The sequence below is a fragment of the Nilaparvata lugens genome, chromosome 9 (assembly GCF_014356525.2).
Source record: "Nilaparvata lugens isolate BPH chromosome 9, ASM1435652v1, whole genome shotgun sequence".
In the NCBI taxonomy this organism is placed as follows: domain Eukaryota; kingdom Metazoa; phylum Arthropoda; class Insecta; order Hemiptera; family Delphacidae; genus Nilaparvata; species Nilaparvata lugens.
The window spans coordinates 43,511,847-43,539,447 of record NC_052512.1 but is presented as its reverse complement, the minus strand read 5'-3'; the positions used below and the strand labels follow the sequence as shown (position 1 = coordinate 43,539,447).

At 36.9% G+C, this 27,601-nt stretch overlaps 1 protein-coding gene across 1 annotated transcript in view; it reads right to left on the bottom strand.

Moving 5' to 3' along the window:
• The window catches only part of LOC111060859 (bumetanide-sensitive sodium-(potassium)-chloride cotransporter), a 74,488-nt gene that overhangs the window by 41,870 nt on the left and 5,017 nt on the right, over positions 1 to 27,601 (bottom strand). Inside the window, 6 exon segments of the mRNA XM_039435936.1 lie at positions 310 to 552; positions 3,576 to 3,715; positions 7,645 to 7,759; positions 12,044 to 12,297; positions 13,741 to 13,836; positions 16,772 to 16,952. Coding sequence (XP_039291870.1) covers positions 310 to 552; positions 3,576 to 3,715; positions 7,645 to 7,759; positions 12,044 to 12,297; positions 13,741 to 13,836; positions 16,772 to 16,952 — 1,029 coding nt within the window.

Here is a 27,601-nt window from a genome sequence, read left to right as displayed (position 1 = left end):
GGAGAATAAAAAGAATGACGTGGGGGAGGTGAAGAAGAAGAAGAAGAAGAAGAGAAGAAGGAAGAAGAAGAGAAGAAGAAGAAGAAGAAGAAGAAGAAGAAGAAGAAGGAGGCAGGAGAAGAAGATGAAGAGAAGAAGAAGAAGAAGAAGAAGAAGAAGAAGAAGAAGAAGAAGAAGAAGAAGAAGGAGGCAGGAGAAGAAGAAGAAGAAGAAGAAGAAGGAGGCAGGAGAAGAAGAAGAAGAAGAAGAAGAAGAAGAAGAAGAAGAAGAGACGAAGGAGAAGAGAAGGTGTATAAATATTACACTTACCTGATTATCGTTGTGCAGCCCATAGCGACACGCAGCCGAGTTGTTACCGAGGCACGTCTGTGATATGGTCATGTATAGGGCGGGCGGAGCGAGTCCGCTGTCCAGAGCCTCCCTCAGTGCCGTGACGTTGCCTGATGCGTCACGCAGTACACACCCTCCCATCATCAGGGCGTAGCTGAGGTAGGAGACGAATGTCGTCAAGATAGCCAACAGTGTACCTCGAGGTATCGCTTTACTGGGGTCCTGCAAACCAATGAAATCATTTCTTCAAGTATTCACTTCATCTATATATATAGTGAGGTGCACGTTATAATGGCAGTGGATAAAGATAGAAGAATAGCGATGCCGATTCTTTTCATTAATCTATATATATAAAAGCGAAATGGCACTCACTCACTCACTCACTCACTCGCATAACTAAAAATCTACCGGACCAAAAACGTTCAAATTTGGTAGGTATGTTCAGTTGGCCCTTTAGAGGCGCACTAAGAAATTTTTTGGCAATATTTCAACTCTAAGGGTTGTTTTTAAGGGTTTAAAGTTCGTCTTTTAGCATGTATATTCTTCTTCTCCCAATATCTTAATTATAAATGAAATTTCCATATCATATGTTACTATAGAACTATAATCTAGATAGAGTACCTCTTTGAAACAGTTGTTAACTGGCAACTAAATTAATAATTTTGTCAGGTTGGCATTAAGTTGAGTTGACTTTGTTAGGTTGGCACCAAGTTGAAGATTTAAATGCATTTATCGCGGAAAAATTGATTGGGCACTGCTACTTCAATCCTGGGAATATTATATTACTAGCCGTCAGGCTCGCTTCGCTCGCCATATCCGTTTAGCCAGACGTTTAGTCTGGACCCCCGACTGGATTGTTCTAACATATGATAAAAATGCTCAAATGAAAAATGCAGGCGAGCGAAGCGAGCCTGCTGATCTCATTCCTGGACGATCCAGTCGGGGGTCCAGGGGGCGGAGCCCCCCTGGCTAGACGGATATGGCGAGCGAAGCGAGCCTGACGGCTAGTTAATTATATTTCTACACTGTCAAAAACATAATTGGCTTCGCTGTGGACCAAGAAAAGGATAGTACCACCGGTTATGTCGAATGATAGACAAGGATAGCAAAACCAAAGTTGATCAAATACTGTCATTATAACGTGGACCTCACTATAGTAAAATCGGGGTACCGAGCTTCGTTCGTTATCTATTTATTGATAAAACACAATTCTTGAAAATGATTTGGAGAAGGACTAATATGAATTTGATCAAAATCGTTAGAGCCGTTTACGAGAAAATCGCGAAAAACCCTGTTTTTGACAACATTTTCGCCATTTTAGCCGCCATCTTGAATTGCATTTGATCGAAATTGTTCGTGTCGGATCCTTATAGTGAAAGGACCTTCTAAGATCCAAATTGCAAGTCATTCCATTAATTGGGAGATGAGATATCGTGTACACAGACGCACAGACACACATACACTCATACACACACACACACACACACACACACACCACACACACACACACACACACACACACACACACACACACACACACACACACACACACACACACACAACACACACACACACCACACACACACACCCACACACACACACACCACACACACACACACACGCACACGCACACGCACACGCACACGCACACACACACACAACACACACACCACACACACACACACACACACACACACCACACACACACACACACACACACACACCACACACACACACACACCACACACACACACACACACGCACGCACGCACACGCACACACATACAGACCAATACCCAAAAACCACTTTTTTGGACACAGGGGACCTTGAAACGTATAGAAATTCAGAAATTGGGGTACCTTAATTTTTTTTGGAAAGCAATACTTTCCTTACCTATGGTAATAGAGCAAGGAAAGTAAAAATTTGTATAGCAATTAGTCATATTTTTTTCTCATATTTCCTTCCCCGTATTTATACACTATAATTAGTCCAAAAAGTAGGTTATGTTTCATGCACTTGAATTCAGATCCAACTTCTAATCCAAACAGAAAAGTACCAATTTAGATTGTTTACAAAGCAAATTGAATAGAAAAATAACACTCACTAATCACTTAAAACTGTATAATAATGAATAAATTTGAAAATTATGATATACTCTCATTTAGAATGATATACCTCGTCATTTCAACAAATCAGACTACGCCCCGTTTCAGAAAGCCATTTTTCTGACTCCAGCTGTTTAAAGTCTAGAACTTAACTAAATCCCGAGCTCGGAGACCGGCCCTAAAAGCTCAATTATTCACTTCATATTACATACTACCAGATAACCCGTGATCCGCAAGGGTACATTTTAGAAATTTACAAACAGAAAACTTGTAGAATTGAAATTGACCTATAACCATCCTCGATAAATTAAGAATCTAAATATACAAAATTTCAAGTTAATCGGTTGAGTAGTTGAGACGTGATGATGCGTCATTCGTGAATTTCCTATCTCCTACGTGTATAAGCCAGTTCCTTATTCATTTATTTATCTACAATGCAAATGACACTGATGTAATAACATCAGCAGATAAAATAATAAGGTAGTCCTTGAGCTATTTTTTGCAAATTTATAGGTTCTTAAGGAGACAAAGTCCAAGATAAGGTTACAATTCTGTGTGTACAATTTTTATAAAATTTTAGTCCAAAATGAGTTATAAAACTATAAATTTTGGATCAAGATGTAATCCTTCCATCATTATATAATATAGAAAAGAAAGCATTAGATATAGGACCGTTATGTTGCAAACAACGCTAAATTTAGTAAATCAAATTCTGTTATAGACCCGATTGCGCAAAAGCCGGTTAAATTTTAAAGTAGAAGATTGATTGATTGATTGAGTACTTTATTTATGTAGATTACAATATATATTGGCTTATACACTCATATACAATAGCTTACTATACAGCAAAGTTATAGATGAATTTACATAATATAGACTAAGAAAATAACTATTGAAATGTGTATGATATGAAAAAGCAATTTGTAATATAATAACTATAGATAATAATCATATTGTTATGCATCTACATAAATTGGCGGAGCTTTGGACATATCAATGTCCATTCTTTGGGAAGAATATTAAAAATATCCTCCCCACTAACTCTCTACCAAGATAGGAGAATGAAGAACATGAGAGGTAGAAGAAGAGGAAGAAGAAGAAGAACGTTAAAAAGTTGAAGAAAAGGAAAATAAACTTGCCTTCAGGTCTCCAGATAAATTTGCTCCAGCCACTATTCCGGTAACAGCAGGGAAGAAAACAGAAAATACAGAGAAAAAATTGTGTTCCACGCCCTCAAAATATCGGTAGTCCTCCACCAGATTCTTCTTGAATACCTCTACTGAAACATAAATTAATTAATGTTCATCAATCAATATTTATTTCCTACAGTTACGTTGAAAAGTGGCCATTGCTGCACTGATTACAGAACGCAAAGAATCACTTTTCCGCTCTAGTGCGGGAAAAATTTTTCTGCACTCCAGATTTGCAACATGGCAACGCAAAATACTTAGTAGGTTATATGGAGCAACAGTGCAGCAAAATCAAAATGAAGTTGGTAACAGTGACTGCTGTGGCTGCTATAGTGAGCAGAGGTGCAACCAAGCACAACGCGCTAATTATTATTCATTATATATTATAACCAAGGACAACGAGGACTTTAGGATTTTAGGATTAAGGTTTTTATCAATAATAAAATTACACAGAAAAACATTTGATGCATTTCAGGCCCATAATTACCCACTTTTCATATTCAATGGTAACTGTAGGAAAAACTTAATGTGAAATACGTGCGCAAAGTTCCTCTGCTGCACTCAAGAAACCATTCCGCCCTCGCCTACGGCTCGGGCGTAAACGTTTCTTTCGGTGCAGCAAACTGTCACTTTGCGCACTAGTTGCACAAATAACTATTAACTAACTATCTTCATTATCATAACGTTAGGCTCAACTGACACTTAGGCGACTCAGGTGGAGAAGAGACTGGACTCTAGTGGAGAGCATGTGTTTCCAAATGGTGACACTCAGACCAGTCGATTCTAGTCTCCGCGACGTCACCATTTGGAAACACATGCTCTCCACTAGAGTCCAGTCTCTTCTCCACCTGAGTCGCCCAAGTGTCAGTTGAGCCTTAATCAAATACTGCCATTTTAGCATGGCCTTCACTGTATATTCGTTTTGATAGGCTCCACTGAAACAATTCACAAAATTATCCACTCATTAATATCAATCAATTAATTAATGACTATAGTGAGGTCCACGTTATAATGGCAGTGGAGAAAGATAGGAGATCAACGTTGCCAACCTCTGTCTTGTCAATGTCTCCTATAGACGGTTGCTGATACAGGTTTATTGATGTAACATTAACTGTTCATTCTAGTTTAAAATAATCAATTATAATTTATCATAGAGAAGCAATAGGGTAAGTAGATATCCCATGGTATATGGCGTTTATGTCGCAACTTTTACTGTTATCTCTAGCCGATTACTGTCGATTATTGTCGATTTTTAGAGTGTATGAACGGCACAGTATGAGAGACTACCAGCGCCATAAAGCTTCACAGGAAAGAACTACGTGGACTATCAGCTTGAGATAACAGTAAAAGTTGCGACATAAACGCCCTATACCATGGGATATCTACTTATGCTATTGTTTCTCTATGATTCTATTAAGCAAGGAGTTTTCTATTTTCAATAATTTCATAACGAATTTTCATAATGAAAATGAAATATTTTGTCAATTGTTCACTAATTCTACATTGTTGAAAGACAATCTGGCAATTTTGCTCTCTTGCCAGATTGTCTTTCAACAATATAGAATTAGTGAACAATGAATAAATAAATAAATAAATAAAATGTTTATTTCCCAAAAAACTAAAACTACAACATCAATTACAAAAATATTAGATAAATTACAATATCAAGGAATAATATTTTTCATAATGAATTTTCATAACTAAGATGAAATATTTTGTTAATTTATTAATAATTCTAAATTGTTAGAAGACGATCTGGCAACAGAGCAAAGCGAGAAAGAGATAGCGCTATCCTCTTTGTTGATTGATAGACAAGGATAGCAATACCATTGCTAATCAAACCCTGCCATTATAACGTGGATTTCACTATAGCAAGGTAACCCATGCTTCGCAAGGGTCTAATTGAAAACTTGATAAACTGAAATCTTGACCTACTGAAATCGTGAATAATTTAAAATAAGCCTATAACCATCCTCTGTAAATTAAGAATCTATAAACAGAATTTCAAGTCAATCAGTTGAGTAGTTGAGACTTGATGATGCGTCATACGTGAATATCCTATCCCCTACGTGTATAAGCCAGTTCTTTCCTCTATTATATTATTACTAGCCGTCAGGCTCGCTTCGCTCGCCATATCCGTCTAGCCAGGGGGCTCCGCTTCCTGGACCACCGTCTGGATCGTTCAGGAATGAGAACAGCAGGCTCGCTTCGCTCGCCTGCATTTTTCATTTGAGCATTTTTATCATATGTTAGGAGAATCCAGTAGGGGGTCCAGACTAAACGTCTTGCTAAACGGATATGGCGAGCGAAGGGAGCCTGACGGCTAGTAATATAATATTCCCAGGATTGAAGTAGCAGTGCCCAATCAATTTTTCCGCGATAAATGCATTTAAATCTTCAACTTGGTGCCAACCTAACAAAGTCAACTCAACTTAATGCCAACCTGACAAAATTATTAATTTAGTTACCAGTTAATAACTGTTTCGAAGAGGTACTCTCTCTAGTTTATAGTTCTATAGTAACATATGATATGGAAATTCCAATTATAATTAAGAGTTTGGGAGAAGAAGAATATACATGCTAAAAGACGAACTTTAAACCCTTAAAAACAACCCTTAGAGTTAAAATATTGCCAAAAGATTTCTTAGTGCGCCTGTAAAGGGCCAACTGAACATAGCCTACCTACCAAATTTAAACGTTTTTGGTCCGGTAGATTTTTAGTTCTGCGAGTGAGTGAGTGAGTGAGTGAGTGAGTCAGTCAGTCAGTCAGTCAGTCAGTCAGTGAGTGAGTGCCATTTCGCTTTTATATATATAGATAGACTAGCAGGTAGCCCGTGCTTCGCAAGGGTCCAATTGAAAACTTTTTAAACTGAAATCTTGACCTACTGAAATCGTGAATAATTTAAAATAAGCCTATAACCATCCTCGGTGAATTAAGAATCTATAAACAAAATTTCAAGTGAATGAGTTGAGTAGTTGAGACGTGATGATGCGTCATTCGTGAATATCCTATCCCCTACGTGTATAAGCCAGTTCATTCTTTCATTATGTACAGGGCTATCATAAAAGAATGGGCCTAGGCCGGAAAGAGTACCCTTTCCAGCCGCTAACATGGAACTAAGAAAAGTGATCAAAAAACAGCTGATCAAGAAACTTTTCATTATTTGTGTTCATTATTCAATAATTGAAACATTTATAATAATATCATCTTATAGTCATTTGAAAGAATAAAAAAGTATAAACTCAATCTCCCACATAATTGAACATCATTAACTTTCTTTCAATAAGTGCGCCCTTAGTTGCTCGACAAATGTCCAAACGATAATAAATTTCTCTCTTGACATTCGATAACATTTCTTCGATTATGGTTGTCATTGGTTCTTTAATCCTGTTTTAAAGTGGTTCAGTTCGCGATTTCTTGTGAATAAACAATGTTTTTGATGTAAATTTACAAGAAAAAATCTACCTGAACCACTTAAAAACAGGATTAATGAAGCAATGACAACCATAACCAATGAAATGTTAGCGAATGTTTGGAGAGAAATTGATTATCGTTTGGATATTTTGTCGAACGACTAAAGGCGCCCATATTCAAATTTAACAATTATGTAAAAAACTGCCTGAGACGACAAATTAGATGAATAAACAACATCAACTGTAAGTAATTTGGTATTTCTTTAAACCATGTTCGAAACCGCACCATTCTTTTATGATAACTCTGTATAAAGGTGCGTACAGACTGTCGCTCTGCTCCGCAACCGAACGTCACTCCAGCAGAGCGATTGATGATCGACCGGCGAGCAACAGTGGTTCGACCGGGGAACGCGAGAAGATCTAACATCTTCCGTAACGTTCATGATGGGTGCGTGGGCGGTGCGACTGTGGTTCGATGGTGGTACGAGGGAGGTACGAGGGCGGTACGAGGGAGGAGCGTGCTCGGTGCGGGTTGGAAGCACGAATATGTGTACGCAGCTTTACAGACAGGGAGGTAATAGAACCTGGTGTAAAAGGTACTTACAGTCATACCCAACAAATCCTTTGGACATTTCTGTGAGAGTCTTCGGCCCCATAATACTCCCCACCACGAAGTCGATCTGTGATGCTATCAGTACGATGAGCAGCACCATTTGAGTCTGAAATCAAAGAATCACATTATTATAGTCTTACAGTCTGTGTAAAAATAAGTTGAGACTTGTCCCTCCATCCGAAGAAATTACAAGGTTGCCAATTCGTGTGAGATTGCCACTTTCTCTAATTCCCAATTAATTCAACATCAGAATTGGATGTATAATATCATTCCCGATATCCCAGTAGTGCTAAAAAAGTTCCAGGGTTGGAGGATTAAAAGGAAATTGAACTTATATGATAAAATTGGAAACATTGCAAAGATTTATTTTTCTTTTGAATATCACTTCTCTCTCAGAATCATGAGGCGTCGTAATGTGTAATAATTTTTTCCTACAGTTACGATGAAAAGTGGCCATTGCTGCACTGATTACAGAACGCAAAGAATCACTTTTCCGCTCTAGTGCGAGAAAAATTTTTCTGCACTCCAGATTTGCAACATGGCAACGCAAAATACTTAGTAGGTTATATGGAGCAACAGTGCAGCAAAATCAAAATGAAGTTGGTAACAGTGACTGCTGTGGCTGCTATAGTGAGCAGAGGTGCAACCAAGCACAACGCGCTAATTATTATTCATTATATATTATAACCAAGGACAACGAGGACTTTAGGATTTTAGGATTAAGGTTTTTATCAATAATAAAATTACACAGAAAAACATTTGATGCATTTCAGGCAATTTTACCCATAATTACCCACTTTTCATATTCAATGGTAACTGTAGGAAAAACTTAATGTGAAATACGTGCGCAAAGTTCCTCTGCTGCACTCAAGAAACCATTCCGCCCTCGCCTACGGCTCGGGCGTAAACGTTTCTTTCGGTGCAGCAAACTGTCACTTTGCGCACTAGTTGCACAAATAACTATTTTGCCACACTGCACAGAAAGCAACTGTTTTCCAGTCCCTACGTAGATCTGAAAGACATTGTTTGCAGACGATGACATTCTCATCTGACGTCAGAACAGGTTACTTTCCGGCCTAGGCCGGAAAGAGTACCCTTTCCAGCCGCTAACATGGAACTAAGAAAAGTGATAAAAAAACAGCTGATCAAGAAACTTTTCATTATTTGTGTTCATTATTCAATAATTGAAACATTTATAATAATATCATCTTATTGTCATTTGAAAGAATAAAAAAGTATAAACTCAATCTCCCACATAATTGAACATCATCTTTTAGGTTATTTAGACAAATCAGAATAAAAAATACTTGGACAATTTCCTGATATTCAGATTACCTCAGATTTGCTAGAGCTATTACCTTCCACTTCTGCTTTCGGAAACGCTTAGTAAACAACTATTCTGATATATATATATATATATATATATATATATATATATATATATTGTTTATTTTTCTGTGTGGTAAAAAATAGCGTTCGCACCATGGGCAAAAATGTTTTTCCGGCTCTCAATCTTTCCGTTTTAAAAACTGATTTCAAGCCGGAAAAATATCATTTTCTGCTCTAGGTGCGAAATATACTATATATCAAATTAACGGGGAGAATGTCTCCTTTCTTTTGGTGTCTGGATAATTCTTTCCGACCTATAGTTATTTTTTAATTGAGGATTATGTTCATCAATGTCGAGACATTTCGAGCACAAAACATGAAATTTTCGACATGCTGGAAACTCTTTTATTTCGAAAGATAAGTGGATGGTGAAAGCAAGAAAGTTTCTCAGAAATAATTGAATTTATTTTTTCCTTCAGTTATCTTGAAAAGTGACCATTCCTGCACTGATTACAGAACGCAAAGAATCACTTTCCGCTCTAGTGTGCAAAGTATTACTTTGTGTACTCTGGATTTGCAACATGGCAACACAAAATAGTTGGTGAGTTATTATGGAGGATTAGTGCACGAAAACAAAAATTAAGTTGGTAACAATGACTGTGGTTAGATTTAGATAAGAATCATTCCAATGGCTACCCTACATTTATGATAAAATCCCAATCTAGAAATCCAAAACAAGAATAATGTTCATCTAAATCATAATTAAATAATCATAATTTATGAATTCTCATCATTTAATAATAAATAATAGTTCTTTTCTATTGATAATTATTATTTCAACTGCAAGCAATGAGAAAAGTATCAAATATACATTATAGAATTCGAATTTTGAGGTTAAATGATTACCGTTCGATATCCATATAAATAAAAATAATAAAAAAACATAAGAATACTACAATAAATATTCTCTGTTGTCTATGTTATTTTTAAAATATTTTTCAGTTTACTTTGAGCATTTTTCTCGGTAATTTGAGCAAAAGTCTAAATTTCTGAATCCTGTTTCAGTAATTTTCAGCTGGATGAAACAAACTCAGGTACGATTCTCCCTGCTAGGTCATGCGCTTGTCTGTTCAGCCATCTTGCAGCCATCCCAATCAGCTGTTGGCGTGTATTATGAATGCGAATTTTTTGTTCTATCTGTATTTTGTCTCATTCTTGAATGAATAAAAATGAGAACTTTGGCTGAGAATTTTCAACTTCAATTGGATTATTAATTTTTAAATGAATTAAGGTTGTTATTAATAACAGAATCATACACACAAACATTTGATGGATTTCAGCCATCATTTTACCCATAATCAACCACTTCTCATATTCAATGGTAACTGTAGGAAAAGTTTAATGTGAAATACATGAGGAGAGTTCCTCTGCTGCACTCAAGAAATCATTACGCACTCGCCTACGGCTCGTGCGTAAACGTTTCTTTTGGTGCAGCAAACTGTCACTTTGCGCACTAGTTGCACTAATAACTATTCCAATTGTCAAACGTACTCAATAGAAAGCAAGACAGAGGATCGGCTATGTTGTTCTCCTATCTTTCTCCACCGCCATTGTACCGTGGAACTCACTATAAGTGCATATACTCACCCTTGTGACCCACTCCATGTGCTTTGCAAGGGTTTATTTAAATAGTTGACAAACTGAAAACTTGATGAAATAAAACCTTGAAAAGTTGAAAATAGGCCCATAACCATCTTTGGTTAATGTAGTCTACAAGCAATGGAATATCAGCTCATGCTTTCTGTTCTCTGTTATTACATAAATGATACAGTATCAACAAAAAATGATACAGTATCAACACAATATGATACAGTAACATCTCAACTTCTCAACATCTCAACACAGTATGAGGGACTACCATCGTCACATAGCTTCACCAAAAACAACTACTAGGACTATCGGCTTCAGTTAACACTCACATTTGCAACATAGACACCCTATACACTGTCTATTATTAGTGTGTTGTTGGGAGTGTAAGAAGGACACAGTATGAGAGACTACCAGCGTCACATAGCTTCACCAAAAACAACTACTAGGACTATCGGCTTCAGTTAACACTCACATTTGCAACATAGACACCCTATACACTGTCTATTATTAGTGTGTTGTTGGGAGTGTAAGAGTGTAAGAAGGGCACAGTATGAGAGACTATATACCAGCGTCACATAGCTTCACCAAAAACAACTACTAGGACTATCGGCTTCAGTTAACACTCACATTTGCAACATAGACACCCTATACACTGTCTATTATTAGTGTGTTGTTGGGAGTGTAAGAGTGTAAGAAGGGCACAGTATGAGAGACTACCAGCGTCACATAGCTTCACCAAAAACAACTACTAGGACTATCGGCTTCAGTTAACACTCACATTTGCAACATAGACACCCTATACACTGTCTATTGTTAGTGTGTTGTTGGGAGTGTAAGAGTGTAAGAAGGGCACAGTATGAGAGACTACCAGCGGCACATAGCTTCACCAAAAACAACTACTAGGACTATCGGCTTCAGTTAACACTCACATTTGCAACATAGACACCCTATACACTGTCTACTATTAGTGTGTTGTTGGGAGTGTAAGAAGGGCACAGTATGAGAGACTACCAGCGTCACATAGCTTCACCAAAAACAACTACTAGGACTATCGGCTTCAGTTAACACTCACATTTGCAACATAGACACCCTATACACTGTCTACTATTAGTGTGTTGTTGGGAGTGTAAGAAGGGCACAGTATGAGAGACTACCAGCGTCACATAGCTTCACCAAAAACAACTACTAGGACTATCGGCTTCAGTTAACACTCACATTTGCATCATAACGGTCCAACACCATGACATATCAGGAATATCAGCTCATGCTTTCTGTTCTCTGTTATTACATAAATGATACAGAATCAACAAAAAATGATACCGTATCACCACACTTGATACAGTATCAACACAATATGATACAGTATCATCTCAACTTGATACACAACACCATAATTTGATACAAAACTCACCCTTGTGACCCATTCCATGCCGACAAAAGCCAGTATTAGTATGCATACAAGCGTAACCACGCCCACCACTCGGATGTCATTGGTGGAGTTGTCGATGATGGACATCCCAAACAAACGCAGCATATCCTGAACCGACTCACAGAAACCCACTATGTACATGGAGACAGCCACTGCATTGGCTAGTGTGAACATGAGGCCTATAGCACCACCAAACTCTGGACCAAGTGAACGCGAAATCATGTAGTAGATGCCACCTGCAACAAAATGAAACGTGAAGATGATAACGAGCTCCATTCTGTCTAGGAAAACATAAAATAAATATATGAGAATATTAATAAATTAATTTAATTTATTTTAACTCATGTAATTATAAGAATATAACAATTGTAAACAAGAAGGAGAAGTGAGGTCGGGGCAGAAAGAACAAGAAAACGGGGGGAAAAGGAAATGAAGAAGAGGAAGAAGAAGGAGAAGAAGAAGGAGAAGAAGAAGAAGAGGAAGAAGAAGAAGAAGAAGAAGTAGTAGAAGCAGATGATGGGAGAAGAAGAAGAAGGAAGAGGAGGAGGCAAAGAAGAAGATGAAGAAGAAGAGGGATTGGTAGAAGATGGAGATGGGAAGAAGAAGAACAAAAGAAGAAGATGACGGGAGTAGAAGAAGAAGAAGAAGAAATAGGAGCAGATGACGGGAGAAGAAGAAGAAGAAGAAGAAGAAGGCAGAGGAGGAGGCAAAGAAGAAGAAGAAGAAGAAGAAGGAAGAGGAGGAGGCAAAGAAGAAGATGAAGAAGAAGAAGAAGAAGGAGTAGGAGGTGGTGGAAAAGTAAAATAAGAAGAAGATGGAAGGAGACAGGAGTAAAGAGGAATACATTAGAAAGAGAGAACACAGAAGTATATTGAGCCAATAGTTAGAAATTTATAGTCTACCATAAAATAGTTATTTGTATATCTACAGTGAAAAGTACGACTTTTTCTCCCTGAGGGAAAAAGTTTGAAGCCCGAGGCAAAGCCGAAGGCAACAATTTTCGCGAGGGAGAAAAAGTATTTTTCACTCGTGATGTACACAACATTTTTCCTCCATCTACATTTTCTTATAGAAACTGCAAATTAAATCATTCTAATAACTCACGTATCGGTGACAATGTTTCCTAACAACATAACCTAAAATCTAAAACCTAAAAACCGGTCGTCTGATTGGCACTGCCGATTGCGCTATCTATCGGCCAAAGTTGTAACAATAATTATATCAGCTGGGCAGGCTACCAAAAATGGCTGACTCCAGATCACGCGGTTCAGATTTGAATTGCAGATCAAAAATATTTGTTGGCTGGTATTTTTAATAGAATAAAATATTTTAAAAATTGTATAAATTTGTATCGTCTACTAATATTAAGAATATAATATCATACAAACATATATTTCATGAGTTGATCAAATTTCTGGTTGTGGTATTGAATTCAGTTGACTCAATGACAGACACCTCTATTACGCTTTTTCATCTGAGCTTAGACCTTCTAACCTATTACCATGTAAGTTTTAAAAATAGAGATGCTTCCCATGTTATTTAAATGGAGTCACTTTTCCTCCCTAGGGAGTTTTTCTGTTTTTTACTACCAAGAGCGAAAAAGTGACACTTAAGTATTATGTTTCAGGGAGTAAAGTAAGTATTTTAGACAGTAGGTGGAGGAAAACAAAATTAATTACCTGCTTCTATAAGTCCGTTGGTGCTAACTGCAGACATTGATAGGGTGGTAGCCAGTGTTACAATATTCGCTAGGAATATAACTGCAAATCCCATGCCTGCGAAAATCATTTTAATTAAATTTTAAATTTACACTAAAAACAGAGATGTTATCGAATTTAATCAAATTTACTGAAATTTATTTTCAATTAAAACCAATACGAAACAATAATCAGCAATTTAATTTTCTTGAGATAGGAGGACAGTGTTACCGATTCTCTGCCTTGTCCATGCCTTACTATGTAGCTGATACAGGTTTAATTGATGTAATAACAACAGTTCATTCTTATTTTCTACTATTATATTTACTCAAAAACACTGAAATTTATTAATAATTCAAAAACATTACAATAATCATCAATGTAATTTTCTTGAGATTGGAGAACAGAGTTACCGATCCTCTGCCTTGTCACTGCCTTCTATTGAGGATACCTGATAACGGTATATCTGATCCTATTATATTAAGCGAGCAATTTCTGTATATATTTTTATATTTGGTTATTTATATATATATTTTTTATACTTGGTTATCTATATTTATTTATGGTTATTCATGTCCAACGGATCTCGAAAACGGCTCTAACAATTTACACGAAATTTGGAACACAGTAGGTTTATAATATAAAAATTCGATTGCACCAGGTCTCATCCCTGGGTAAACTCGCTGAACGACATTAAAAGGATAATTATTCATCCTTGGAAAAACAGGTGAGATTTTGTCGTCTGTGGATAATAAAAAAGTGAGTGAGACGCATTCGGTCTGTGGAAAATCAAAATATCTCATCCCCGAAATTCATAAGCTGACGTACAGCCAGCTGTAGAATATAAACACGATCATTTGAGAGAATTTTGTTTTGTTTATCAATAAATAAAAATAACGAGCGAATCCCGGTGCTCCTATATTGTAATATTAATAGTCCATTCTTGTATTCTACTATAATATAGTAGAATGAATCGAATTTACTGAAACTCATTTGTAATTGAAACCAATACGGAACAATAATCATTACTGTGATTTTCTTGATATAGGAGGACCGTGTTACCGATTCTCTGCCTTGTCAATGCCCTCTATAGACGGTAGCTTCTGATACAGGTTTATTGATGTAATAGTAACTGTTCATTCTTGTATTCCACTATATATTTACTCAAATTCACTGAAATTTATTATTGATTCAAAAACAATATCAAATAATAATTTTCAATGTAATTTTCTTGAGATAGGTGAACAGCGTTACTGATTCTCTGCCTTGTCAGTGCCTTCTATACCCGATACCGGTATATCTGATGTATTATTAACTGTTAATTCATGTTTAAAAATACTGAATTGCATTTTATAGGTACATAATAATGAATTACAATAATGAATCACAATAATGATTACCTATTTCATTTGTCAAGGGAATATAGTATTCAATGATTAGATAATATATTTTCATAATCGAGATTAAATATTTTGTTGATCAATTATACTTCTACTTTGTTAAGAAACTATCTGGGAACGTTGTGGGGGTGGGAAGGGATAGCGTTATCTGGGTTGTGGAATGACAGACAAGGATAGCAACACCAATGTCAATATTGAACCCGGCCCTTTTAACCTTAGACCAGTTATAGAATAGACACGCTGGGAAGTCCAGCCTCTGAAGCCAACATCTACTACCATATCGCCAAATCGTGACGTCATCATCGGATAGAAAACTTTCAGATTGTGTCTATTTCAGGAGGATGTGAATTATTATTCATTAAAATGGTAAACTCTCGCTGCGCTCCCGCTGAAATAGACACAATCTGCTATGGAAAGCAATGTTAACAAACTCTACAGGAAAGTTTTCTATCTGATGCTGAAGTCACGACTTGGCGATATGGCAGTAGATGTTGGCTTCCAGTATGAATATACAATGGGCCGTGTCTATTCTATATCTGGGTCGCCGTCAACCTGTCTCTCCAACAACTAGACTCCTCGCTATTTTGATCACAGGCGTCAGTAAATCCCCTGGTAAAATATACCATTGCCGTCAACTAGTCTCCCCAACAGTAAATCCCCTACTAGAACGTAGGAGCCGAGTTGTCGGCGAAAACTAGGCTCCTCACACGCTCACGACAACTAGTCTCCCCGACAGTAGATCCCCTGCTGGATAGGCCTATGAGGGGTCTGGTTGTTGTGATCGTACCCGACAGCTAGTCTCCCCGACAGCTAATACCCTATTGAACATTGGAACCAGCTTGAAGCGGGCGGGGAAGTAACACAATCACAGATACTCTTGTACACATTCTATGAATTCGATTATTAGAAGAAAAGCTTGTTGAAGTTGTCACTTCTATCAATGCAAACATAAAGTTAAAAAAATAAACTATATTTCTTCTTTTCTATTAGCTCCTCGGACGCTGAAGACAACTAGTCTCTCCGTCAGTAAAGCTCCTCTCTCAGGAGCTCAGTTGACGCCGTCAGTAAATCCCCTCGAATGTGGTTTCAAAAGGAGCTTTACTGTCGGGGAGACTAAAGTGAGAGAGAAATTACTTTTAACACGGCTCTTTCTCGAAAACGGAGAGGTCCGATGCTCTATCCTCCACTAATCACTCCCACTACTTAGCAGCATTCTCCTTCTTTTGTGTCTGTGTGAGAGAGCTTTGCAGCGTCGCACCAACAATTCCCTTCCAGCTATTGCTGGCAATGATCCAAGTCAGCAGGTCAGCAGGTATAATATTGTTTTCATCACAAGAGCATGAAGCAAAATGACATGGCGCATCCAATTGTGCGCAGGATGTCTGTCTGTGTCTACGCTACAAACTGTGGAGGGAGAAATGAGTTTCTCCTCTTCATGTTAAAAGTAATATATCTCAGACTTTAGTTGGCGCGTTCCCCTATAACTGATCTAAGCTTTTAACGCGGACCTCACTATAGTAACAGACGCACATTGCCTCGCCGAGGCATACGCGTGAGACTTGCCTCGCACGGATCTGGGCGTCTGTCAGTACCACGGTAAATACGGTACTCACCCACTCCAGCCTGGCCGATAACCCAGGACAGTCTGAGAAAAAGCATGACTCCCCATATATTCAGCAGACATCTCATGTAGACTCCTTCCACCCATCCGAACTTAATCACTTTTCCTTTTTTGTGATTGGCTCCTGATTTGTCCTCCTCCACTACCCCCTCCACTTTTTTCCTCCTCTGGTCCTGAAAGTGAGACAAAAAAGCATAAGTTCTAGATATTACTTTCTTAAACATAAATAATAGTGAAAATCGAAAGATATACTGTAGTCGATGAAAAACGAAAGAGTCAAATCGTTTTATTCAAGAATCAAAACATTTCTAACTAGTAGTTCTGTGAACAGTAGACCTCGCGCTCAGTGAGTTACATTGACCTGTTGTTATGTTTTCTCAAAAATTAATAAATAATTTATCAATTTAAAATGTCTAGAAAAAATCCTAAAAAAACATAGAGCTTTCTGTCCTATATCGTACTGTGACATGTCGTCCCGGAATGTGAGTGTGAGCGCTGTTATCAGGTCTGGCTGCAACTGTCTACAACGTTGATGGAAAGATACAATTTTCAAGATGTTTGATGTTTTTGAACGGGTAGTATTATAGTCAACTGTCTACTAACGTTAATGGAAAGATACATTTTCAAGATGTTCGATGTATTTGAACAGGTAGTATTATAGTCCACTAGACAGCTGATTTATGATGAATATTTCTATAGTCTGATTTTTACGGTAATATTGGCATATGAAGGAGGCTCCTTTTTCCTTTTTTATTATCCTTGAAATGCAAAATTTCCAAAAACCTTGTATATACGTCGACACACTATTTAAGAAGGAACATACCTGTCAAATTTCATGAAAATCTATTACCGCGTTTTGCGATAAATGCGCAACATATAAACATGTGAACATTGTAAATATATAAACTTATGAACATTTAAACATTTAAACATGAGAAATGCCAAACCGTCGACTTGAATCTTAGACCTCACTTCGCTTGGTCAATAATAGTGAAAAACAAAAGATATAAGGTCTATTCACACCAAACTTTTTTCATCTGCAGAATGGCAGAGCAAAAGAGCACAGATATTCTGACGTCCTCAAAGTTTGTATTCACATCAAAAGACATCTGTGGGCTGACAGAGCTTTTCGCTCTGTTCTTGGTTATTGTAATTTTTAGAAGGTGTTTCTCCAAGATCTCTGTTGATTCCTCATTTTTCATTTTTTTAATTAAACGTGAGCCAAATTAATTCCAAGGTGTTGAATCCGAATCTGAAATTAGAATTTTTCTATCTCCATTTCTACGCAATTTAGATTTTTGATAAGAGAAGTTTATCGAAGACGTCCACTCGGATGCCTGGAAATGAGGGCATTCACACCCTAAATGGAGGCATTTACGCCCTAAATGAAGGCATGTACGCCCCAAATGAGGGCATTCACACCCTAAATGAAGGCATTTACGCCCTAAATGAAGGCATTTACACCCTAAATGGAGGCATTTATGCCCTAAATGAATTATTTACACCCTAAATGAGGGCATTCACACCCTAAATGGAGGCATTTACGCCCTAAATGAAGGCATTTACACCCTAAATGAGGGCATTCAAACCCTAAATGGAAGCATTTACGCCCTAATGAAGGCATTTACACCCCAAATGAGGGCATTCACACCCTAAATGAAGGCATTTACGCCCTGAATGAAGGCATTTACACCCCAAATGAGGGCTTTCACACCCTAAATGAAGGCATTTACGCCCTGAATGAAGGCATTTACACCCTAAATGAGGGCATTCACACCCTAACTGGAGGCATTTACGCCCTAAATGGAGGCATTTACGCCCTAGATGAAAATCCAGCTTTCCTTTTTTTTCCAAAAAATCGTGACAAGCCTTCACTGAAGCCAACAGAGTAAAAATATCTTCCTGTTCTTCCCCTATCCACTTCTCCATCTTCATCTTCTCCTCCTCCTCTTTCTTTTCCTGTTCTATTTCTTCTCCTCCTCCACCTCCTTCTTCTTCTTCTCCTTCTTACCCTTTATCCTGTCTTCTCATTTTTTTCTTCCTTCTTCATCACCTCTTGTCTTTTTTCTTCTCCTTCTTCTTCTTCTTCTCCTTCTTACCCTTTATCCTGTCTTCTTATTTTCTCTTCCTTCTTCATCACTTCTTGTCCTATTTCTTTTTCTTCTTCTTCTTCTTCTTCTTTTCCTTCTCATGTTTTCTTCTTCCTCTTCTTCTTCCACTGTCTTCCATTGTCTTCTTCCTATTCCTCCTGCTCCACCTCCTCCCACTCCATCACCTACTCCTTCTTCTTCTTCTTCTTCTTCATCACCTCTTGTCTTTTTTCTTCTCCTTCTTCTTCTTCTTCTCCTTCTTACCCTTTATCCTGTCTTCTTATTTTCTCTTCCTTCTTCATCACTTCTTGTCCTATTTCTTTTTCTTCTTCTTCTTCTTCTTCTTTTCCTTCTCATGTTTTCTTCTTCCTCTTCTTCTTCCACTGTCTTCCATTGTCTTCTTCCTATTCCTCCTGCTCCACCTCCTCCCACTCCATCACCTACTCCTTCTTCTTCTTCTTCTTCTCTTCTTCTTCTTCTTCTTCTTCTTCTTCTTCTTCTTCTTCTTCTTCTTCTCCTTCTTCGTTTTCTCCTTCACCAATGCACTTCTTCACCTCCAGTCTTCTTATCATTCGTGCTGTCTTCTTCCCTTGTCTACTTCTTTCTTTTCTTCTTCTCCTTCTTCTTCCTCTTCTTCTTCTTCTTATCCTTCATCTTGTCTTCTTTCCCTGTCCTGTCTTCTTTTCCCCCATCTTCTCTCTTCTCCATCTTCTCGTTCTTCTCCTTCTTCATTTTCTCCTGTTTTCTTCTTCTTCTTCTTCTTCTCCAGTGTTCTTCCCATGTCTTCTTATCCTTTATCCTGTCTTCTCTTCCTGTGTTCTTCATCCTTTTCTACTTCTTCTTCTTCATTTTCTTCTTCTTCTCCTTATTCTTATTCCTCATATCTCCTTCTTCTCCTTCTTCTTCTTCAAGAAGAATGAGTAAACAACCAATGAGACTAAAGCATGTAACTAAGCATGTCAAATCAACGTGAAATGGCATTTGACCAAATTGAAGTACTCACAGTATAAATTTACATGTATATATGTAGCTATTTATATATAATACTAGCTGTCAGGCTCGCTTCGCTCGCCATATAATATTCCCAGGATTAGCTCTGATTAAAGTAGCAGTGCCCAATCAATTTTTCAGCGATAAATGCATTTCAATCTTCAACTTGGTGCGAACCTAACAAAGTTAACTCAACTTAATGCCAACCTGACAAAATTATTAATTTAGTTGCCAGTTAACAACTGTTTCGAAGAGGTACTCTCTCTAGATTATAGTTCTATATTAACATATGGTATGGACATTTTTCAATTTTAATTAAGAGAATAAGAAGAATATACATGCTAAAAGACGAACTTTAAACCCTTCAAAACCACCCTTAGCGCCGTTTGCACAGTGTTAGTTTAAGCTAAAGCTTAAACCAAATCTGGATTTTTTTTTGGTTTAAACTGAAATTCCGTTTGCACAGTATCACTTTAAACTCTGTATTGAGTTTAAATTCTGGGAAAGTTTAAACTTCCAAAGCAGGAGGTTTAAACCTAATAGCTTGGATTAACTTGACATCTGTAAAGATTTGATGGGGAAACAGCTGCTAGTAAATTATTTTTCGACGTTTGTTTTTAATGCTTCTGTAGACGATAATCATTATTAATTTAGGTTATAGTGGATCATTATTTGAATGTAAGAATAATTATAATGGAGGAATTGATAGAAGTTTTTAATGCGATTGATAAAGATGACTGCGAAGAAATTTTGAAACTGAGAAAAATTGGGCAAAAACAAATCAGACCAGAACTTCAACAAAGTTATTATATAGTGTTTCGTCATGGAAAGCAACTTCAATTTCAAAAACAAATCATTTGAATTTCTGGGATAGAGAATTTTTTAACGGTTTTGCTTGAGTACAGCAACTGCCAATTTAGTATTTTGATTGAATAAACCACTTGATAGAAATTAAGACAATTTTTAACAGTGGTCTTCGATTAGAAAACATGTTTTTAATAACACATTACTGAGATATATTGCTTTTGAGAGATTTCTAATAAACGAGGAAGACCATAGTAGATTCAAGCGTGACAAAATAACATTTTTATCTTACATTCTAAAATATATTTTCTGGTGCCAACTAAACATAAGTTTTTAAAGAATATCTTGATCGCTTTCCACTTTTATAACCGTACAGCTTACAGCTCTGTGGATTTTGAACAAGAACAAGAAAATACTAAAATAGTAGCTACATAACCTCAATTTTCTGATGGTTTGTAAACAAATAACAAATTTCCTGTAAAAATCGGCCTTCCTTGTTATTATAAACAATGACATTCTATTACCAACTTAACGGTAAACTAGTTCAACTTAAACTGGATTAGTAAATGCACTGAGAAAACCGATTCAAGTTTAAACTTTCAGATTAACTTAAACTCGATTAACTTAATCGAGTTTAGCAATCTATACTGTGCAAACGGCCCTTAGAGTTGAAATATTACCAAAAGAATTTCTTAGTGCGCCTCTAAAGGGCCAACTGAACATACCTACCAAATTTGAACGTTTTTGGTCCGGTAGATTTTTAGTTCTGCGAGTGAGTCAGTCAGTCAGTGAGTGAGTGCCATTTCGCTTTTATATATATATAGAATTTGAAAAACTAGTAGTTCTGTGAACAGTAGACCTCACGCACTATTTTCATCCACAAGTACCTGATTGAAACTATAGAACTTATGGAAATACAGCAATAGACTGGCTTCTCCACACATCTGTGTAATCACTTGTCAGCTGATTTATGATGAATAATTCTATAGTCTGATTTTTACTCTAACATTGGCATATGAAGGAGGCTCCTTTTTCCTTATCATCCTTGAAATGCAAAATTTCCAAAAACCTTGTATATACGTCGACGCGCAATTAAAAAAGGAACATACCTGTCAAATTTAATGAAAATCTATCACCGCGTTTCGCCGTAAATGCGCAACATATAAATATTCAAACATTAAGAGAAATGTCAAACCGTCGACTTGAATCTTAGACCTCACTTCGCTCGGTCAATTAATACTTTTTAATAAATAACAATACTTCTAAAACTTGATAGCCTACAGCACGACTCTACTCTACTAGCTTGATACTGTTTTCATTAGCATAGTAGTGGTAGAGTAGAGTGAGAAGCAATGGTGGGGGAAGGCAAGTGGTAGAGTACTATCCCACTCTACTCTACTAAAACTGGAGCTCTACCATGCATGAACGTTTTCATTGAGAGAGTTCACAGGATAGTTAGTACTTGCCCAGACAACTCTACCACTAACTCTACTAATGAAAACCTGGCTTAAGAGTGTAAAAATTAAATAAATAAAAGTAAATTTTATCCATCATTAAGGCAACAACAATTTAATATCTCTACAAACTTGACTTTGTATTGTCAAAACGTCTGGTTCATTAGAACAATTTGAGATAATAATTATTATTTAACGAAAATCCTAAATAAATGCTGCAAATTACCTCGAAGAGCTCTGCTACTGCAGACATTGACAACAGGGTTAGATGGAAATTCGATGAGAACTACTATCCAAAAATTAGTTGCCAGCCCGGGAATCGAACCCGGTAGGATAGTAGTTCTCATCGAATTTCCATCTAGCTGTTAACCCTGTTGTCAATGTCTGCAGTAGCAGAGGTCTTCGGGGTGATTTGCAACATTTATTTAGGATTTTCGTTAAATAATAATTATATATTAATTAGCATTTGAATAAATGCATTCTCTATTTAATTCCATCTGTATTTGAGATAATACTGTACCTATCTCAGGTCCACGTTATAATGGCAGTGTTTGATTAGCAATGGTATTGCTATCCTTGTCTATAATTCAACAAAGCAGATAGCGCTATCCTTCCACCTACTTCCGTTCTGTTGCCAAAGTTTAAAAGTTTTGTATGAAATTATTGTGTCATGTATCAAGCTCAGACGATACTGTATCATTTTGTGGTGATCTTTGTATCATCTTCCTATAGTGAGTGAGTGAGTGCCATTTCGCTTTTATATATAAATTATAATATATATATTTAATATATATATAATATATATATATATATATATATATATATATATAGATAAATTCGCTATGAGGATATACATACACCGCAGACTCTATATTCTAGAATATTCTAGTGGCGAGACTAAAGCATTTAGAGCCCACGCCATTTGACCCAATAATGTGCTTTCCTGTTTTGAAGCTATAGTGAGGTCCACGTTATAATGACAGTATTTGATCAACTTTGGTTTTGCTATCCTTGTCTATCATTCGACAAAGCCGGTGGTACTATCCTTTTCTAGGTCCACAACGATGCCAATTATGTTTTTGACAGTGTAGAAATATAATTCGTTAATGCAGAGAATCGGCATCGCTATTCTTCGATCTTTATCCACTGCCATTATAACGTGGACCACACTATAGATATGAGTGTACTAATACTGTATTAAGCAGTACAAGATAACATGCAACATTGTGGAGAAGAAGGAGAAGAACAAGAAGAAGAAGAAGATTGCAGAAGGAGATAGAAGAAGAAGAAGAAGAAGATGGCAGAAGGAGATAGAAGAAGAAGAAGAAGAAGAAGAAGAAGAAGAAGAAGATTGCAGAAGGAGATAGAAGAAGAAGAAGAAGAAGATTGCAGAAGGAGATAGAAGAAGAAGAAAAGAAGAAGAAGAAGAAGAAGATTGCAGAAGGAGATAGAAGAAGAAGAAGAAGAAGATGGCAGAAGGAGACAGAAGAAGAAGAAGAAGAAGAAGAAGAAGAAGAAGAAGAAGAAGAAGAAGATGGCAGAAGGAGGATTAAGAAGAAGAAGAAAAGATTGCAGAAGATATCGAAGAACAGAAGAAGAAGAAGAAGAAAGATTGCAGAGGAGATAAAAAGAAGAAGAAGAAAGATTGCAGAAGGATAGATAAAAGATAAGAAGAAGAAGAAGAAGAAGATTGCAGAAGGAGATAGAAGAAGAAGAAGAGAAGAAGAAGAGGAAGAAGGAGAAGAAGAAGAAGAAGAAAAAGAAGACAGGAGAAGAATGTCTTCCCCCGTCTCCTTCTTTTCCTCCTTCTTCCTCTTTTCTCTCCTCTTCCTCATCCTCTCTCTCTCATACTTCTCCACTTCCTCTTCCTCCACCTCTTACTTCTTCTCCTTCTCCTTCTCCTTCTTCTTCTTCATCTTTACCTCCACCTGTCTTCTTCTTCTCCTCCTTCCCCTCCCTCTTCTCGTTCTCCTTCACCTTTTACTTCTTCTCCTTCTTCTTCTCCGTCTTCTCCTCCACCTGTCTTCTTCTCCTACCTCTCCACCAACTCACACTTCATCTTCTTCTCCTATCTTCTTCTTCTTCTAATTCTCCTTCTTGTCCACCTCCTCCTTCTCCTCCTTCTTCTCCACATCCTCCATCTCCTCCTACTTATCCACCCTCTTCTCCACCTACTACTTCCTCTTCTCCCCTCCTTCTTTCCTCCTTCAACTTCTCCTTCTCCTTCTTCTTCTTCTCCACCTGTCTTCTTCTTCTCCTCCCTCTTCTCCCCCTTCTTCGCCTCCCTCCTCTCCTCCCCTTACTCCTTCTTCTTCATCCGTCTCTTTCTCCTCCTTTAACTTCTTCTCCTTCTAATTCTCCTTCTTCTTCATCTTATTCTCCTCCACGTGTCTTCTTCTCCTCCTTCTTCTTCACCTCCTCTTCCTCCTCCTTCTTTTTCTTCTTCTTCACCTCCTTCTCCTTATATTTAGATCTGGTGGTCCAATTCTTTTCAAAGTGATTTAGTGTTACTGTATGTTTATATACTGTATAACTATACATATACATATATATACATACATTATATTATATATATCTATATATATATATATATATATATATATACTATATATATATACTACATATACTGTATAATATTTATTGAGATCAGTCAGCAAAATGTTTGAATGTGGGGCATCAATGCTATTCGAAGACATACTGACAGCTTACTATGAATCTCTAGGGTTAATTTGAGGCTATTATTTCAAGATGGTCTATATTTATTTAATTATCTTCAATCTACTGAACTAGTATAGACAAGGGTGAGTAGGATTTTATTATATGGAATTATTATTTTTCTATTATTATATGGGACTATTTAAATTAATCACCCTTACCCTACGCATATAAAATATATATTGCCTGTTTAAGACTCCCTCTTATAAAGTTAAGTCCACGTTATAAAGGCAGTATTTGATCAACATTGGTGTTGCTATCCTTGTCTATCATTCGACAAAGCAGATAGCGCTATCCTTTATCTTAGCTCCGCAACATTGCCAGATACACTCTTGAAAAAAAGTATATGAGGTCCACGTTATAATGGCAGCAGCTGATTAACATTGGTGTTGCTATCCTTGTCTATCATTCGACAAAGCAGATAGCGCTATCTCTTTTCTCCTCCACAAATCTTTCCCACATCGTTTTCCAACAATGTAGAGTTATAATCAATTGAAAAAATGTTTTATGTCAATTATGTATTATTTATTATTGGGTAATATTTTTGCGTGCGAATAAAATATGAGTGATTATTTAAAAAAGTAAAATAAAAATCTGGTGTGGCGCACTCACACAACTTTCCTTGCCGTTTAGTTATGAAAATTGATCACCTGACGCTAGTGTTCCCGCGCATCTCAAGTCTACTATTCAAAGATCTGAGCCAGCTGGTGACAGGACAATAACGCTGGAGACACACGAGGTCTGCTATCTCTTCATAGTGAATGATTAAATAGAATCAACAGTTGCCAACAGTTGGCAATTGAATAATCACATTTTCTCGAATTTCGAGCTTATTTTCAATTTTAGGTGAAAATGTTACTGAACATTAATTGTAGAGATTTTTATGCTCAATCGTTTCCACTTGAAATTTTTGTTCAAATTGTATCTGAAGCCTGATAATTGGGAATCTAAAATCAAACTTCACAAAGACGGGGCGGAGCTCCTGGAATTTTTACAGATATGGGACTTGTGGCAGTTGATAGAGCTTATCAATGACTATATCAAGTATAAATTTCATCAAAATCGTTGGAGCCGTTTTCGAGAAAATCGCGAAAAACCCTGTTTTTGACAACATTTTCGCCATTTTAGCCGCCATCTTGAATTGCATTAGATCGAAATTGAGGTCTAAGTTCTAGACTTTAAACTGATGGAGTCAGAAAATTGGCTTTCCGAAACGGGGCGTAGGCCTAGTCATAGTTTCCATGGTAATCTTTATTTTCTTGTTAATTGGAAACGTTTTTCCTTTATGATATGAAACATTCCTAAATAATCCAAAACACCTGAAACTTCACACTTTCTTATATTTATTACTTTCCTTGCCCTATTACCATAGGTAAGGAAAGTATTGCTTTCCGAAAAAAATTAAGGTAACACAATTTCTAAATTTCTATACGTTTCAAGGTCCCCTGAGTCCAAAGAAGTGGTTTTTGGGTATTGGTCTGTATGTGTGTGTGTGTGTGTGTGTGTGTGTGTGTGTGTGTGTGTGGGTGTGTGTGTGTGTGTGTGTGTGGGTGTGTGTGTGTGTGTGTGTGGTGGGTGTGTGTGTGTGTGTGTGTGTTTGTGTGAGTGTATGTGCGTCTGTGTACACGATATCTTATCTCCCAATCACCGGAATGACTTGAAATTTGGAACGTAAGGTCCTTACAACATAAGTGTATCCGACACGAACATTTTCGATCAAATGCAATTCAAGATGGCGGCTAAAATGACGAAAATGTTGTCAAACACAGGGTTTTTCGTGATTTTCTCGGAAACGGCTCCAACGGCTTTGATCAAATTCATACCTAAAATAGTCATCGATTAGCTCTATCAACTGCCACAAGTCCCATATCTGTAAAAATTTCAGGAGTTCCGCCCCATCAATGCAGATAGATTCCCAATTATCAGGCTTCAGATACAATTGAAACAGAAAAGTGGGAAACTTTCAAGTGGGAAAGATTGAGCATGAAAATCTCTACAATTAATGTTTAGTAACATTTTCACCTAAAATGAAAATAAGCTCGAAATTCGAGAAAATGTGATTATTCAATTGCAAACTGTTGGCAACTGTTGATTCTATTAAATCATTCACTATGAAGAGATAGCACACATCGTGTGTCTCCAGCGTTATTATTCTGTCATCAGCTGGCTCAAATCTTTGAATAGTAGACTTGAGATGCGCGGGAACACTAGCGTCAGGTGATCAATTTTCATAACGGCAAGGAAAGTTGTGTGAGTGCGCCACACCAGATTTTTCCTTTACGTAATGAAACATTCCTAAATAATCCAAAACACCTGAAATTTCATACTTTCTTATATTTATTTTATTTTGCGTTCAATTTTATAGTTTTTTAAAATCCAATAAATTTAAAAGTGGTCTACGATTACTTAACACCCCATGATGACTACGACTTTAAACAGCTGAAGTCAGAATTGGCTTTCCGAAACGGGGCGTAGTCATAGTCCAAGATTGAATTAAATTTCGAAAAACTAGGAAATTGAAACTGAAAATAGAAAGAAAAGAGAATAGTGTAAAGTTTCAGCTATTTGAGTTATTTAGGGATGTTTAATTTCGAATGAAAAAGACTAAGAAATTGTCAAAAAACCACTGATTTATTGATAATTAGAAAGACCGGTTTCGGTTATTACACCATTGTCAATCTCTGATAAACTATTTTCGACAATTTCTTAGTTTTTTAGTTTATCTGATAGTTTATCAGAGATTGACAATGGTGTAATAACTGAAACCGT